The 16995-nt window shown below is 34.2% G+C and overlaps 1 protein-coding gene across 1 annotated transcript in view; it reads left to right on the top strand.

Annotated features, from left to right (window-relative positions):
* Positions 1-16995, top strand: part of LOC148948463 (uncharacterized) — a 59182-nt gene that overhangs the window by 36019 nt on the left and 6168 nt on the right. The window contains exons 2-3 of the mRNA XM_089093934.1: positions 7970-8069; positions 16192-16433. Of these exons, the coding sequence (XP_088950060.1) occupies positions 7970-8069; positions 16192-16433 (342 nt within the window). The remainder of the gene's footprint in view (positions 1-7969; positions 8070-16191; positions 16434-16995) is intronic.

Genomic DNA, 16995 nt, shown 5'->3' with positions numbered 1-16995 from the left:
GCATCCCTGTGGCGCATCCCTGCGAAGCTTCTCGGGTCCGTAGCGCACCCCACTTCTCTGCCCCGCAGCGCATCGTTGCGGCGCATCCCTGCGACACTTCTCTGACCCGTAGCGCACCCCCGTAGCTCTTCCCGGCCCCCTTTACATAATACCCGTCAAAAGTTGAAATATTTATTTCTCTAATTCCACACAGATTCAGTGAACTCATGAGTTTAATTATTGTAAGCCACGCGAGTGTTCTAATTTCCAGGATTGAACTTCAAAATGCCGGGACCCGTTAGCCTGGTTTCCCCTCACTAAAATCTTTGGCACGATGTAAGGCTCAGTGTAAATTAGGACGCTGATATACGCAATAGATGGAATAATCTCTCTTAAAACTATGTGAAGAATAGCATTCACAGAGTTTCAAAGGTACCTAAAACTATATGTGATATTGAAGTGATAGTAACAGAGAAAATAGTAAAGATTAGAAAAAAGAGGAGAGGTTTCTTTGCAAAAATTACATTATATTTAGATATCTCCGAGGGAGGGGGGGGGAACAATCGGGCCCGCAGCGCTTCCCGCGACGCTTCCCCGGCCTGCAGCGCTTCTCGGGGGATCCGTAGCATATCTTATATTAGTATAAGATATTTACAGTCTAAAACATCGCATGACATAGAAGGCGGCAATTTGATATTGTTCAAACAATCCCTCCAAATAAAATTTCATATTAATACTCTTTATTTGCTCTGGGAAAAAAAAACAACAAAAAACATGAATTGAAAAGGATAGCCATCTCCTCTCATGATACACAACTCATTCAGATATAAAGTTTTTTTTTTTTTTATTTAATATTTGTAGAGGCAAGGTGAACCATTCGCTAATAAAGCAATTTATAATGCAAAGGATTTTGCTACTTATTATGAGCGGGATATAGTGCATTTTTTTTTTGGCTTCACTAATCTAATTTGGCAAGCGTGAATGCATGTACTTGATATGATTCTAAAGGGGAGATCATTTTACTTCCTTTGGGGAGAAAAAATATGTCAATAACCCGCTGAGAAACATTTTTACACAATGATCCAAAATGGCGCCTGACGAAAAAGCCCCAAAAATTTGGAAGAAATCGGTTGATATTTCTATATGATAGGTAGGAAAAAATGCTTACATTTGCAAAATCCGTCTGGACTTGGGTGTCGGATGGATCTGACATAGCATGCTGGAGGGTAACCTCCTGACCTAGCGTTGATGTGGCAGCTATTAGAGGTCCAAGGAGAGCGGATGTGCTAGGGATGTCACATTCAAATACGGCTTGGGTAGGCATCACTTGTTTTGGGGTCGGGCCAGCATACTTAATAATGGATGGTCTCAGTTGGGGGGCTGCCTCGTCATCTCTTGGTTTTTTATTTGGAGATGGGGCGCATTCTTCGCTATATGCGTTATTCCAAGCTCTCCTCGATGTAGGGACTGTAAATTCTTCATGATTTGCCTTAAAGAAGAGAAAAAAATTAGTATTAAATAATTTCCCACTTTATTTTAAAGAATGAAAATTATTGTCCATAATTTTGTCTAGAAAAGTATTTATCGCAAAGAAGTAAAAATTTCGAAACGCTATACGTCCACGAATCAGAGGGAGACTTTAAATTAGATCGTTAGAACACAGCTTATGGGCCTAAATTTGCAATCTGGGATTAAAATGTACACATAATATAAGCTTCTTGCGACTCCCAATGTGCTAGCCATGCACAGTTTGTTTTCATTTTACAACGAAGCTGTTAGAATTGATGGCATTGCCCCCTCCCTTTTACGTAATTTACTTTACAGTGAAGCTGTTAGAAGCGATGTATTGCCCCCCTCCCTTTTACGTAATTTACTTTACGGCAAAGCTGTTAGAAGCGAGACATTGCCCCCTCTCCCCCTTTTACATAATGTCCTAAATATATTGTTAGACCTTAATTTGAAAATAATCTGTTTCACTTCTCCAAAATAGAGCATTACGTCTGTGCTTAATTATTGCATCATAGTGTTTTAATTTTGACGGAAGAACAGTTCCATTGACTTTGGCCGCTGCATTCGTAAACACAGAGGGAAAAGGGGTGATAGCTAATTTTAACCTCACACTGGAGATTGTGTCAAAACAGAGCGGCATTTTCATTAAAAATTGACAGAAGTCAGTAGACACTTTAAATCACAATAGAGAAAGGCTAAAATTTAACGAAAAGATTATTATTTCGATTTGCGAGAATTTGGTTGTAAAACAGTGAGGGGGGGGGGTTAGGTTTTGAGGGTGAAAAGAACATATTTACGTTTTCCTAGTGAGTATAAAGATTGTAAAGTGATGTTTGTATTGTATGGGGGGGGGAGATTTACCTGAATATACTAGAGGGTGAGCAAGGAAAATAATTTTATTTGAAAATAAAAAATGTACTCACATTGCTAATTGTGGCTGCCAAGGCTTCAAGTTCATCAATAATATTCATTGTTGTTTCAATTGTGTCACAATACTTTCTGATAATTTAATCACAATGCATGCCCGTTATATACGAAATCTCAAAGGGTGAATTGTTATGTAACGGGGAAAACCATATGTATCCGACTCGCTGATTGGCTGAGAAGGAGGATGTAACCGACTCGCTGATTGGCTGAGAAGGAAACACGTTATCTAACTGTTTTCGGGAAACTGATAACATTTGTCTAGAGCAACAACATGAAGGAAGTGTCATTGACCTGCTCCCATTAGACTCAACGATCTATTAAAGTGAGAAAGTTCCTGTTTTTTCCTTCTCACTGACAAAAAAAATAAAAACAGACATAAATGTGAGAAATCTTCTACTTTTTCCTTATCACTGACATAAACCATAGATCACCAATAACCACCCCTTAAAAAAATCAAATAAATTAACCAACACACATAATCATCCATTAAAACAATCATAAAAGTGAGATAATGCATGTTTTTTCAAGTGATAAAATTACTATTTTTTTATTCTAGGTGAGAAAACCATAAACCACGTGGTACTGTCACGAGTAGAACCCCCCTTTCTACTAGTAACCTTGATAAACCAAATGTCTGGCTGAACCTTGTCTTAGTTGATTTCCAAAAAGCTTTTGACCTGGTTGACCACACCACTCTAATTCGTTCACTACTGGTTAACTTTAAACTTGATCCTCTGTTAGTAAATATTGTTATATCGTTTCTTTCAAATAGATCCCAAGTTATTAAATACAAAAATATTTTCTCTAACCCCGTCCCTATATATATTGTGGAATTCCTCAAGGAACCTTATTGGGACCACTTTTATTTCTAGTCATGATTAACGATATTGGTAAGGACTTCCCCCAAAGGTGGAAATACGTGGATGACTTGACGATCCTCGAAGTATGTCACAGGAATATTAAAAGTGACCCCCTTGAAATTCTATCCCACATTTTGGATGAAGCTAAGAACCTAAATATGAAAGTAAATTCCACTAAATCAAATATAATGACGATAAATTTCTTGAAATCTATTCCCGCCTTTCTTGACCCTATCCCCCGGATATTTCTGTGTCTTCCTTTAAATTACTTGGGGTTACAATTTCCTCTAATTTAAAGTGGGATATCCACGTGAAAGATATTGTCCGTAGAGCTAATGCGTCCATGTCTCTCCTTAAGCTCTTGAATAAATTTAACATCCCCCCATCCCATTCTTTAAGGATCTATACTTCCTTTGTGCGCCCGCATCTTGAATATGTTCGTCCAGTTTGGCATCCTGGCATCTCCCGTGATGAATCAGATTAAATTGAATCTATTCAAAAAAGAGCCCTAAAAATAATTTTTAAAGAAACTTTGGTACCATATTCACTCCTTCTAAAAAAGGCCAAGCCGGAAACTCTTGGAACAGGAAAGGAACGCTGTGCCACCGTTTTGCAAAAAATGCAATAATAAACCCTCGCACGGAAAACATTTTCCCCAAAAGACACTCCCCGTCCAGACACCGCCTGCCACGTACTGTATCTGAACCCATCCCTATCTTGTCCCCCATCCGTTGTTTACCCTCCAGATATGAAAAAACCTTTGTCCCCTTCATTACTGATCAAATAAACCACTAGTTTTTTTTTTTTTTTTTTTGTTTTTTTTTATACTGGTGATACCCATGCTGGTGTCCGCTTGGCTCTTACATTGCCACCCCTTTTTATATAATCTCCTTTAAACCCTTTTAAAATTGTTTTTATCTCAATTTTTTTTTGGTTTTGTTTTAATTTGTGCCTTTTTAACTTTCTTTAATTTGACACTTTTTGTTTTTTAGACTAATGAATGGCTTTGCCTTTCTGATATTGTTGTTTTCGTCATTATTTAGCCAGTTTTTTAGTTGTTGTGCTATTTCTATGTCTTTTTTTATTATATGACCACAAAATGCGAATTCGGCCCTTCGGGGCTTGTGATAGTCATTTTTTGAAATAAATATCTTATCTATTTATCTATCTATCCCTTTTGTGTTAGTTTTAGTTCAAATGTATAGTTTTACAAGAGTAGTTGTGAGAGTTGGTAGACAAGTTTCAAGGGTAGTTAGAGGATATAAAGGTGTTAAACAGGGTTGCACATTGTCTCCTAAATGATTCACCCTGTTCATGAATTCTGTAGTGGCGTTTATGGAAAAGAAGGAGGCCCCGATGGTGAGTTTAGATAATGTATCCATTTGCACGAAGTTCGCAGATGATATTGTTTTGGTTGCCGATTCACAGAGGAACCTTCAGAATTTACTTGATATTTTAGGTGATTATTTGGATAGGAAAAAGTCAGAACTTAATGTGGATTAAACCGTAGTGTTCGCATTCCGTAAATGTGGTAGACTTGAGGAGGATGTTAAACTTAGTTTTAAGGGTAGCAGGGTTAGATTAGTGGAGGAATGGTCATATTTAGGTGTTAAATTTAAGGTGAAAAGAAATTTATTTAGTAGCCATATAGAAAGTATGATCGGAAAAGGTAAGGTATGTTGTAATATGGTATCAAGAAGTCAGCTTAGGGATATTAAAATGATCCAAGTAGTTAAAGAGGTTTTCAGGGTTAAAATTGTAGGTGTGATGCACTATGGATCTGAGGTTTGGGGTTACGTGAAGGGAGATAGGTTGGAAACACTGTAATTTGGATATTATAAGAGCTGGCAAGGGATAAGTAAGCATACAAATAGTTTAGTAGCTAGAGGTGATTAGGTTTGTTTTCTTTAAGAAGTCTTTGGCTAATTAACATGGTTAGGCTTTGGGAAAAATTTTGCTTATGCCTAGGGTGCGGGTGATGAAGGCTTCTTATTTAGAAATGTTGAAGGGTAGCTCAGTTAGAGGGTGGCCAAATAAGGAATGTATTAGATCAGTGTGGATTAGGTTATATGCGGGGGGGATGGTTTAGGGCTTGAGGATAAGGGGGACCAAGTAAGTGGATTAGTTGAAAGGATTTTACAGGACCAAGAATTACAGGCATGGCAGACCCAGCGTTCGCTTTCGAATCAACTTCGAATTATCGGTCGAAGGGGATATGGGATGAGGTTTTATTTTTTAAGGTTTGAATAAAAATGAAATAAAATTAGTAATTGAAATGAGGGCTGATAATTTGCCACTGGGCCAAAAACGAAAGTTTATCGGGAGGAAAAGGTCAAAGGTTGGTCCTTATTTTTATCCTATGTGTGGGGGTTTAGAGGAGAGCTTATATCACTTGGTATGTGAATGTGAGGAGCTGAGTGATTGGAGACTTGAAGTGTTTGGTAGGGGGATCATGATTTTGAATGGTTGGTGAAAGTGTTCGCGGATGAGTGTTTTATGGCTATCAGAAGCTTGGCACGATTCCTTCGTCTCGCGATGAATCATAGAAGTATATTTCTGTAGGATTATGTCGGGATTTGTGCAATTTCTTTGTAATTGTTCTTTGTTTATATTTTTTGCCATGGCCTGTGGGCTTTTAGCATAAATAATTTCTATTCTATTGTACCTATTCTAAATAAGGTTCAATATCGTGCTGGATTCGAAGCAGAGTTATCGCTTCTAAGTTTCAGATTCGAACTAGAGGGAATAAAATAAAACAGTCTTTCCGTGCTCTATCATTGGTTTTCGTCTTTCGTTAGTGCTAAGTTATTTGAAATATTGGTCTTTGTAAAATCTAGAGTACTCCATGGTGATCTCTCAGAGTTTTCTGACAAATCAAATCGATAACACTGATTCGAGGAGTTCAGTCGAACATATATAATCAGAGTTTGATTGTAAACACCAATTCTATGGGGGCATGTGCATATAAAAAGGCAGGGAATCATATTCCACGGGATGCAATTCATGCTCTGAAAATGCGTACTTTTGCTATGACCTTTGGAATAGCCTAACACGTTGTAAACACGTCGCTTGGCAAATGCAAGCGTTGAAAGGATAACATGAATGTAGAGTTATACCTAATTTTTATTTAATCTTAAGTGATTCGTTAGGGTGCAGTAAGAAAAGCCTGTTGAAGAGTCATTTGTGATTTATTTGAACGTTTTGCTGGCCTTTTATCTTGTTTCATTTTATCAAGTTTTGCTTTTGTTATGCTGTTACTTTTTCTATGTTTTCCAAATAGCACACTTGACTGGGCAACTGAATAACCATCAGTCGACTAAGTCGTTTATTTTTTATAGAAAAACCGTATCTGCTACTTTAAATAATTAGTATTTATTTATATTTTAAAGGCTTTTCAATAATCGCCCATACTAAAGTTAAGTCTTTATGGTATGGCTCAATGAATTCACTAGTTCAAGGGTGAAACTTCATCTCCTAGTCTTTTTCAATCGTCCCTGCCGCTCAGGGGCTTAAATAAATATAATATGCATTAATATAATCTGCAGTATTCGTTTAGAAATCGTGCAAGAAACAGGTGTCAAAATTTCCTTTTCATCCGAGTTTTAATTTATTCGAGGGTTTAATTTATGTAAAATTTATTTTACTTGTCAAAAACTTATGACTACTTAATCAAGATATACATTTGAAGAAGAAATAAATCTATGCAAAACATCTTACGCAAAACCCATGAAGTAAGCCTTTCAGAATCCAATAAGCACATGTCCATTTTTTATAAATTTGAGGTGTTACCCTCAAAGTACTGGATTGACTCTTTGTTTTTTGGTTCTGTTCAAACTTTTACCTTCTGAACTTTACAATGTCTTTTCTTTCAGAAGTGTACTAGGAGAGTCCATTACTGAAATGGCCGATAGGGCCATTTCAGGGATTTCTTTGGGATTTCTTCATTGCTAGTAATAAGCGATATCCACCTGGCTATTTGTTGGCCCGGCAACTCCTGATTGCAAACAAGCAATAGATTTGTAAGATTGGTGAAGAACAAAAGAAACTAAAATCTACCTGAGAAAGATCTCGTCTTAATCCTGTGCAATTATTATATTTGTTTAGGCAAGAAATATCCCTTGTTCAAATAAATACTTAACCAAAATACATACTTAGGAGATTGCCTATCTCCTACCCTTATCTACTAATTCGTATTCCTTGAGATTTGAAAGGCTTTTTAATATTCGCCCTTACTAAAGTTAAGTCTTTACGGTATGGCTCAATGGATTCCCTAGTTCAAGGGTGAAACGTCATCTCCTAGTCTTTTTCAATCGTCTCTGCCGCTGAGGGGCTTAAATAAATATAATATGCATTGATATAATCTGCAGTATTCGTTTAGAAATCGTGCAAGAAACAGGAGTCAAAATTTCCTTTTCATCCGAGTTTTAATTTATTTGAGGATTTAATTTATGTAAAATTTATTTTACATGTCAAAAACTTATGACTACCTAATCAATATATACATTTGAAGAAGAAATAAATCTATGCAAAACATCTTATGCAAAATCCATGAAGTAAGCCTTTCAGAATCCAATAAGCACATGTCCATTTTTTTTAAATTTGAGATGTTACCCTCAAAATACTGGATTGACTCTTTATTTTTTGGTTCTGGTCAAACTTTTACCTTCTGAACTTAACAATGTCTTTTCTTTCAGAAGTGTACTAGGAAAGTTTATTACTGAAATGGCCGATAGGGACCAGCCATTCTTCAAAAATCTTCAACGTTTATTCAAAAATAAAGAAAAAGATCTAAGGGTAAGATACCATTGTGAATCTTTCCTTATTCTATCGGAACTTATAGGCAACAAAAGTGCGTAGCATCTCTTACTGCAAAGTGAAAAGTTGTGGCCCATGCCACTCAACTGATTTGTAAACCAATAGATTTGTAAGAGTGGTGAATAACAAAAGAAACTAAAATTTACCTGAGAAAGGTTTCGTCTTAATCCTGTGATATTATTATATTTGTTTAGGCAAGAAATATCCCTTGTTCAAATAAATGCTTAACCAAAATACATACTTAGGAGATTGCCTATCTCCTACCCTTATCCATGTGCCAGGAGTAGTTGATCGCGATGAAATCATTTGGATATCTACTAAGCCCAAATATCTACCGCAGCCTTACACTTATTTAATAATTTGCTCATTTTATTATTCACCCGGACAGAATGCTTGTTCTCGTCGTAATTTTCATGCCAGGCAACAAGCAAGTCTTGACTTTGTGACGACAAAGTATCCAAAAATTGGCATTTTTATAGCAGGAGACGCAAACGAACTAAGTCTTAGTTATCTGTGTAAAGATCAGAAGCTTAAGCAAATTGATTTCCCTACTACTAAAGGTGAGACCAGTTTGGGTGTTATTTGCACCCGCCTTGAAACCTTTTACAATATTCCACCTACCCTTCCCCCCTCGGTGGTAGTTATCATTTCATACTACATTTGAAACCACGGCTAATTTTTAAAACTTACTCCGTTTCTGAATTTTCGTACCGGCAAATAACAAGTCAAGGTCTTTTTGATTTTGGATCTTGGATTACGTCTGATAGTTGGGATGATGCTTTGTCGTGTGTAAATCTTAATTCAAAGTTTAGTTTGTTTCAAACAAAATTAATGACAAATTACCAAAATTGTTTCCTGAAATATCTGAAAAGATTATATTATAATCCTGAATTGAATTATCAAAATTAATGTACTGAGAAAAAGATATTTGATTTCCAATTCGGTAAAATGACTTAATGCGCCATTATCCTCGATGTCCATTATCTATTATCCTTTTTTTGAGTTATCTCGTATTCAATTGTTTTAGCACAGTATTATTAGTAATCGTAATTGAACACAAGGAGACAAATGTTTCAATTCATTAGGAAAATTCTCCGGGAAAATTTGCCAAAAATACACTGGAAAACGCCAGTTTCAGGTCATTTTAAAAGAAGACAGAATATGAAATGGATCGTGTAGTGTATTCATATAATGTCTAGCCGGACCTGAACAGTTGTTTGCCAATGAAAATGTTGCAACATGCAAGGATAATTAAATAATACGTAATCGCAACAAAGTTTCGCATTTTAGAAAGTGTAATTCAACATCCAACTTGGGTGTAAAGATAAGACTGCAACAAAGAATTGTCTCCCATTTTCTTTTATTCCTTATTAACATCTGTTTTCATATAAATTATCATAAAATGGGAATAGCTTGAAATATTTTTTTAGATTTGAGGTGTTTTTACTTTTGAGTTTATGACGCTTATATTTACTAACTGTAATTTTGCATGTCCATGGGTCCTTCTCTTTTGTTGGTTGTGCTTGACTGTATTGTTTGTTCCAGATGAAAAGATGGATGAATAAGCTCAGGGCCTCCTTCCAATATGTATCTGTTCAAATTACTGAAGTAGAGTAACTGTTTTTTTTACCGAATGATTATCTTTAACATATTGTATATTATTATTCTTCCAGCCACTATTTTTTAAAATTGATCCTAACAAAGGAAAGCAAGAAACTATTATTATTAGCATACAGATCTAAAGATCATTCAAATGATAAAAGATACTCGCGACTAAAATAACTCTTTTTTGTTTCCTTTTTCATCCTTGTTTTTTTTGTCTCCTGCCTCTTTTTCTGTTCTAGAGACAAAGCGGTTGAAAGAGTGGAAGAAAGCTCTCAAAAAGAAAAAAAAAAGAAAAAAGAAAAAAAAGCTGAACGCTTTGCGTTCACTTTTTTTTCAAAATGTTCTTATCTGTAAACTGTTTTCATAGTTTGAACTTGTTTAATATAAACATCTTAGTCTACACTTCTCCTAACTTTGAAGGCCTGTGATTGACTGTTATGTTTATGTCAACTATAAAAAAACCTCAGTTGATTCCTAGATTTACCGTAATCACTGGAATTAGCATGCCGTATAAGTAGTTACCTCGTATAAGCAGTTAGCTGTATAGTAGCTAGCTGTAGTAGCATATGTAGCTGTATACGCTTCATAATAGCTGTAAAAGCTGTAGTAGTTAGCTGTATAGTAGTTTGCTCGTATAATAGACAAGAACCCTCTAGGGACATTATTGCTTTATATGATCTTCATGTGTAAACGTGTCTGAATATTATTCAATGGATTTCTTTTTATAACTGGGACGACTATTGGACAAGTGAACTTATTGCCAAAATTTCTTCTTTGTTCGTTTGTTTGTTTGTTTTTTTGTTTTTTTTTGTTTTTTTTTTGTTTTGTTTTTTACAGAATGGAGTTTTTGAACATTTTTCTGTTAGTTAAGATAAAAAGGCGTACCTAAGATTTTTCGAATACTAGTTGTTATTCTTCTGAAAGTCCTTTTTGAACCACGGATTCACTTGAGTTCTTTTTGTGTAATTAAGCTGATATATAACATAGATGTTTTATTTTCAATATGTTGCAAAAATTTTATTTCCTGCGTAGAAATAAGAGTTGAATTCAGGTTCCTGTTATAACACTGAATGCTGTTAAAATTCTTACAATGTTTTCTTACTTTTAATTCTATTTTTCATTGTATTTTTCTTACATTTCATATTTTTCATTATATTTTTCAATTCTATTCTTACTTTGAATTCTATTAATTCAAGAATCCTCTAGGGACATCATTGCTTTATATGATCTTCATGTGTAAACGTGTCTGAATATTATTCAATGAATTTCTTTTTATAACTGGGAGGACTATTGAACAAGTGAACTTATTGTCAAAATTTCTTCTTTGTTCGTTTGTTTGTTTGTTTTTTTCTTTGTTTTTTCCAGAATCGAGTTTTTGAACATTTTTCTGTTAGTTAAGATCAAAAGGCGTACCTAAGATTTTTCGAATACTAGTTGTTATTCTTCTGAAAGTCCTTTTTGAACCACGGATTCACTTGAGTTCTTTTTGTGTAATTAAGCTGATATATAACATAGATGTTTTATTTTCAATGTGTTACAAAAATTTTATTTCCTGCGTAGAAATAAGAGTTGAATTCAGGTTCCTGTTATAACACTGAATGCTGTTAAAATTCTTACAATGTCTTCTTACTTTTAATTCTATTTTTTAATAGCATGGCTCTAAGGGCGTAAAGGGAGTTGCAGTTTCTGTTGGGGTGAAATTTAGATATCCAATTACATGGTTAGGTCCAATTATTCTTCGTTTTTTTTTCATGTCATTGTTTTCAGGAAACTCCTTGCGGTTAGGGTAGTGTGGCAGTTTTTCGAAAGGGTTTTGCAGGTCAGTATTTTGAGTGTTTAAAAGGTATTCTGGTTTTTGAGTCTGAAAGTCTGATCCAGGGGGTCTGAAAGGTAAATTGCCATTGCATATCTGCACTCAGAAAGGCCAAGTTTAGCTTTGTAAAACTCAAACTCCCAAAAAATAATATATAACATGCCAGACCCAGCTGCACGCAGCTAATACATTTAATAATAATTTTATTAAAAATGAACAGAACGACTAAAGTTATGGTTGCTTATTTTTCTCAGCAACTCCCTCTCCCCTTTCAAAATGAGTTTTCTACATTTAAAAATTAGTTAAAGTTGAAAACAAACAAACGAATCAAAGGTGGGATTTTTCATTTTTCTTGGCAGACCTCATCCCTTGTATAAAGCTAATTTACTGCATAAAAAAATGAAATAGTTTTGCATTAGTTGTGAAGAATTTAAAGTGCTTTAAGAGTTAAAGATGGAGCTAGCTGCCAAGTGAAAAATAAGTTATCGGCGAGCAAGAAGTTGCGGTCTATTCTCGTGTCAATAAAGTTGGAGAGATTACAGTCTTATGGTCCCGTGTTATAAATTGTGGTTCAATACTATTTTTTTGTGACGTACTTTAGGAAGTCAATCGCATTCTTTAAGCTTACGTCAGATAAAGAAGTCAAATACGCGCACCTTTTTTTTACCCGTTGCTGATTTGTTTGAACTATTGAACTAAATGAATTGAAATAATGAATTGTCGAATATTGATACGTAAAACTAAAATTTTGGTCTTTTACTTGAAGATTACTTGAAGATTAATTTCAACTTGTGTTATTGATATCTATAAATAGATACATATTGCCGTGAGTCTGGGGAGCTTTCAGTTAAGCGAATTTTCACGCAACGTCTGAAGTTCAGATGCCATGTGAGGTGGAAAATTTTAAACCTGGTCCTGCTAAAATATCAAGAAGAGGAGATAAATATTTATTACAAAAAAGCCCCAAAGCCATGACAAAACACAAGGAAACTATTCAAAATAACAATTCAACAACGCATACAAAATAAGATAGAAAAATAAAAAAAAAGAAACCAACTAATATACATACAATTATTTTTAAGCGCTCGGCCTTCTCCCTTACTCTATAAAAAATGTATTTATGTTTCATTACCAATTGAATATGTTTCGCAATGTTTTTAATAGTTAAAAAATCATTTGAACCCATTGCTCAAACCAACCACTCACGTGACCCCACCTTACTTGAAGATGAATCTTTCCTTAGAACCAGCAATTCGAGACAAAGGGCCATAAAATGAATCAGATCCTCACCAACCTCTCCCCAAATGGGATATTAGTAAGGACCATCCGTTACTCTTACCCTCCTGAAATATTTTCTTCTTTCACCAAGTGCTAACAAATTACCCCTGCCTCATATATACCGCTTAATTTCATCATTATTCAAATCTGCTTTAAGATGAATGTCATAACCCCAGGTCACCTTCCGCCGCAGGCAAACTCCGAGGGACGTCGAGGCTGGGACTTCACTGTGTAATTTCAAATTTTCGTGGCTTTCTAATATGGACCTTTTTCTAATTTTACTTCATTACATATCTCTAGTCCTATCCCTGTCCGTTCATTCCAAAGATCTGAGAACCCGCAGCCACTTCAAATAGATCTCACTTGCGCAGGCCATGAACTTTTCTTTTTATCATGTAACGCTTCCAGATATGCTGAATTTATTAACCCATTTTTCGGTATGCTAATACTTTTCCCAGTATCTTATCATTATACCCAGTTTTTTTTACTCTGAATGAAAACAGTCGTTCTTTAAGAGTCCATCCAGGCAGGATTTCCCTTTCAAGGATACAGACGGAGATAGGAGCTTATCATGGAGTGGATTTACGGAGCTTCGTCGCTATTTACGGAGTGGAGACCCCAAGCCATCTCAAAGCACCGGAAAAGTTCCAGTATTTTATACCCAACCTATCCTCGTCAGTAACACCCATTCAATTTACTGCGAATTGAGTGGACACTGCCTAAAATTACCTTACTTTAAAGGTTTTGTGCAATTACTTCTTTGTATAGTTTAAAAACAGATGATAATTTACCTAATTTTATTTCAGCTCTGTTGCTGGTATCCATCTGAGTCATAGTGAAACTTATTACAAAAGAGGAAAGATCCTATCTCCTTAATAATTTTTGGTTACCAAAGAAAACGGTGGACACCATGCTGAAAATGAAACGGCTCATAAACACATAAAGACTTTGACTTATAATATTTAGATTCAGACTTACAATGGGAGGAGCTTGACAAAGTAACCAATCAGGTTTAAGCAACTTTTTTTTTTGTTGCATGGCATTATACCTTGACCTGCCTTTATTGGACCTTTAATTTATCCCTTGTTTGACGCTTTACTTTGATTGGGATTGCCCTAGTAATGAATCTGAGACGAGTTTTTAAAGAAACCATTTTAGCACTATTGAAAAATCTGCGAATTATTTATTAGTTTCATCCAACAAACAGTTCGTGGTAACGAACTTTTAAGTAAGGAACGACCCTGCTCAATACTAACCGAAACTCTAAAAACCGGAATTTTGATACCAATAGAGATATATGTATATCAAAAGAATCAGCTTATTATGCTTATTTCAAACATAAATGTTTCATTAAGTTTAGTCGTACCCATTAAAGGCTACGAGCCTGAAAAAATTTGCCTGATTTTCAAAATAGGGGGGGGAAAACCCCCTAAAATTCATATAATCTTAATGAAAATTATACCAGCAGATTCAGGGTATCAGAAAAGCCTACTGTAGAGGTTTCAAGCTCCTATATGCTTCAGCATATATGTAGAATTTTATATATTTTTTTCGCCAGAAAAAAAAATGCCAGAAAAAAAAAGATCAGGGATGCGTGTTTATTTTATTTTTATTTTTTTTCAGGGGTGGTTGTATCAACCCAGTGGTCCTATAATATCGTGAGATGGCTCATTCAAACGGAAATTAAAAGTTCTAGGACCCTTTTTAAGTAACCAAAAAGACTGGAGGGCAACTAGGCCCCCTTCCCCACCCTTTTTTTCCCAAAGTCGTCCGATCAAAAATTTTGAGATATCCATTTTGTTCATCATATTTGAAAGACCCAATAATATGCCTTTGGATATAACGTGACCCCCCCCCCCCTTCACAGCCCCAGGGAAAAGATCTTTAAGTTGTAAAATTTCTCCATTGTTTATGCATAGTATTTGTTAATGGGAAGTATGTAGGCTATACATTTTTGTATGGGGAGACGAATTTTATGCTGGGGGTTTTCCACAGGGGAATTTTCTATGGGGAAGGAAGTTTCCAGGAGGTTAACTTATCAGGGAAATTATGCACTGGGGGAATTTTCCAGAAATCCTAAACAAGATTCTTTTTTATGTTTTGCTTTCTCTTTTCCGTCTCAATTTTACGCGTGGAGTTGTAAAGCGTAATTGTCAGGGGTAAATTTTCACCAGGATTCAGTTGTCTAGAGGATATTTCCGTGCGGAGGGGGATTTCTCCCTGGATGTGGGCCATACTACTTGGCATTATTTATAAAACGATCAGAAATTTAAAAAAAAACAAGTTTTTTAACTGAAAGTAAGGAGCAACAATAAAACTTAAAACGAACAGAAATTATTACGTATTTGAAGTGGATTGCCCCCTCCTAAACATTTCGCTCTTTACGCTAAAGTTTGAATGTTGTCCCAATTCTTTCAGAAAAACTCCAGGAATATAATAGTCGTTTAATTAGAACAACAAGAAGCTTTTTCAAAAATACTAAAATGCTTTAGCGTAAAGAGCTAGGATTTGAGGAGGGGGGACTCCCCTTCATATACGTAATAATTTCTGTTCGTTTTAAGTTTTATTGTTGCTCCTTAGTTTCAGTTGAAAAACTTGTTTTTTATTTAATTATTTGTCAAACTGGGGTTCGTAGTGTGTTAGAAAAAAAATTATTCTTATGTATGAAGAACCTTTTATTTATCGTTTAACATATATGAGTAAAATATACATACAAATGTGAAAATAAAACTTGAGAAAAGAAGAGTTATATATAAATCAATAAGTAAAGAGAAAATTAGGTTCCACAATAAAACGGGTAATTTGCTCAGATTACTCTTTATTACAAGAGGGTTTTGAGCTATTGTAGGGAGGTCAGGACACTAAAAGAATTTGGAGTGTCCCGCACCTAATCTGTTGTGCCCAAAACACTCGAATACTATATACTTCAAATAATATTATATTACACAATCACCATGTGTCTTTTGTTTTGGGCAGAATGTCCCTTTATGTCTTGGCATTGTATCCTATAATAATTCAGTCTAATTAGAATTTGCCCTTGTTTAGGAGTAATTTAGTACAAATAAATTTAGTATAATGAGTATTATAATTTTATTTTTAATTTTAGTTTGTTTTTTTTAATCTGAATTTTTATTATAATTTTATTTATCATAATTGATATTAAAAATTCTTATTATAGGAATTATAATATTGAAGTTATATAAAATAAATATTTCATATAATATTAAATGTAAGTATGCAGCTTCATTTATTATAGTTTATAATTTTAATTAAATCTAATAATTTTAGTTGTTATATTTTAATTGATAATCTTTTGTGTAATCTAAACTAGTAAGTTGGAAATAATTTTTATTAACTCCAAATAAATTCAGTATAATAAACACTGAAAAAGTAATTTCGTTTTAGATGCTACAACAAGCTTTGAATGATGCTGAGACTTTTCCACCTGAGTTTGACAGGAGCTTACCAGTAGCTCGTCAGATAACTGAACTGCCAGATGATATCTACGATTTGTCACTTAAAGAAAAACCTGAGTTTGACAGGAGATTACGAGTACTTTCCTTCTCAGTAGCTCGTCAGATACCTGAACTGCCAGATGAATTCTACAATTTTACACTTGAAGATTTGAAAAAAGAGCAGAAACTGAGGTGATATAGCAACTCTATATGATATTCTAGTGCCCTACTAGCAGTTGAAAGTTCAAGTTCAATCATATTATTATTCACATATATATATATATATATATATATATATATATATATATATATATATATATATATATATATATATATATATATATATATATATATATATATATATATATATATATATATATATATATATATATATATATATATATATATATATATATATATATATATATATATATATATATATATATATATATATATATATATATATATATATATATATATATATATATATATATATATATATATATATATATATATATATATATATATTATATTTGACTAGGCCCATGGGGAGACGAGCTCGATAAACTAGGCCTAGACAAAGATAAAATAACGAACGACATTACTCCACAAAGTTAGATACAATAATACTACAGTATTGTCAAAGCAACTGCTAGCCCAGGATTCTTATTTAAATATCAAAATTTCATTTTTATTAAATACAGATTATTACTAGCAGATAACCAAGAGGCCCTTTTTAAAGCAGAGCAACAAA

The sequence above is a fragment of the Artemia sp. Qi Xiang Cuo genome, chromosome 9 (assembly GCF_049724085.1).
Source record: "Artemia sp. Qi Xiang Cuo chromosome 9, ASM4972408v1, whole genome shotgun sequence".
NCBI lineage: Eukaryota > Metazoa > Arthropoda > Branchiopoda > Anostraca > Artemiidae > Artemia > Artemia sp. Qi Xiang Cuo.
Note: the sequence above shows the minus strand (reverse complement) of the source record. Positions and strands in the feature narration are given on the sequence as shown.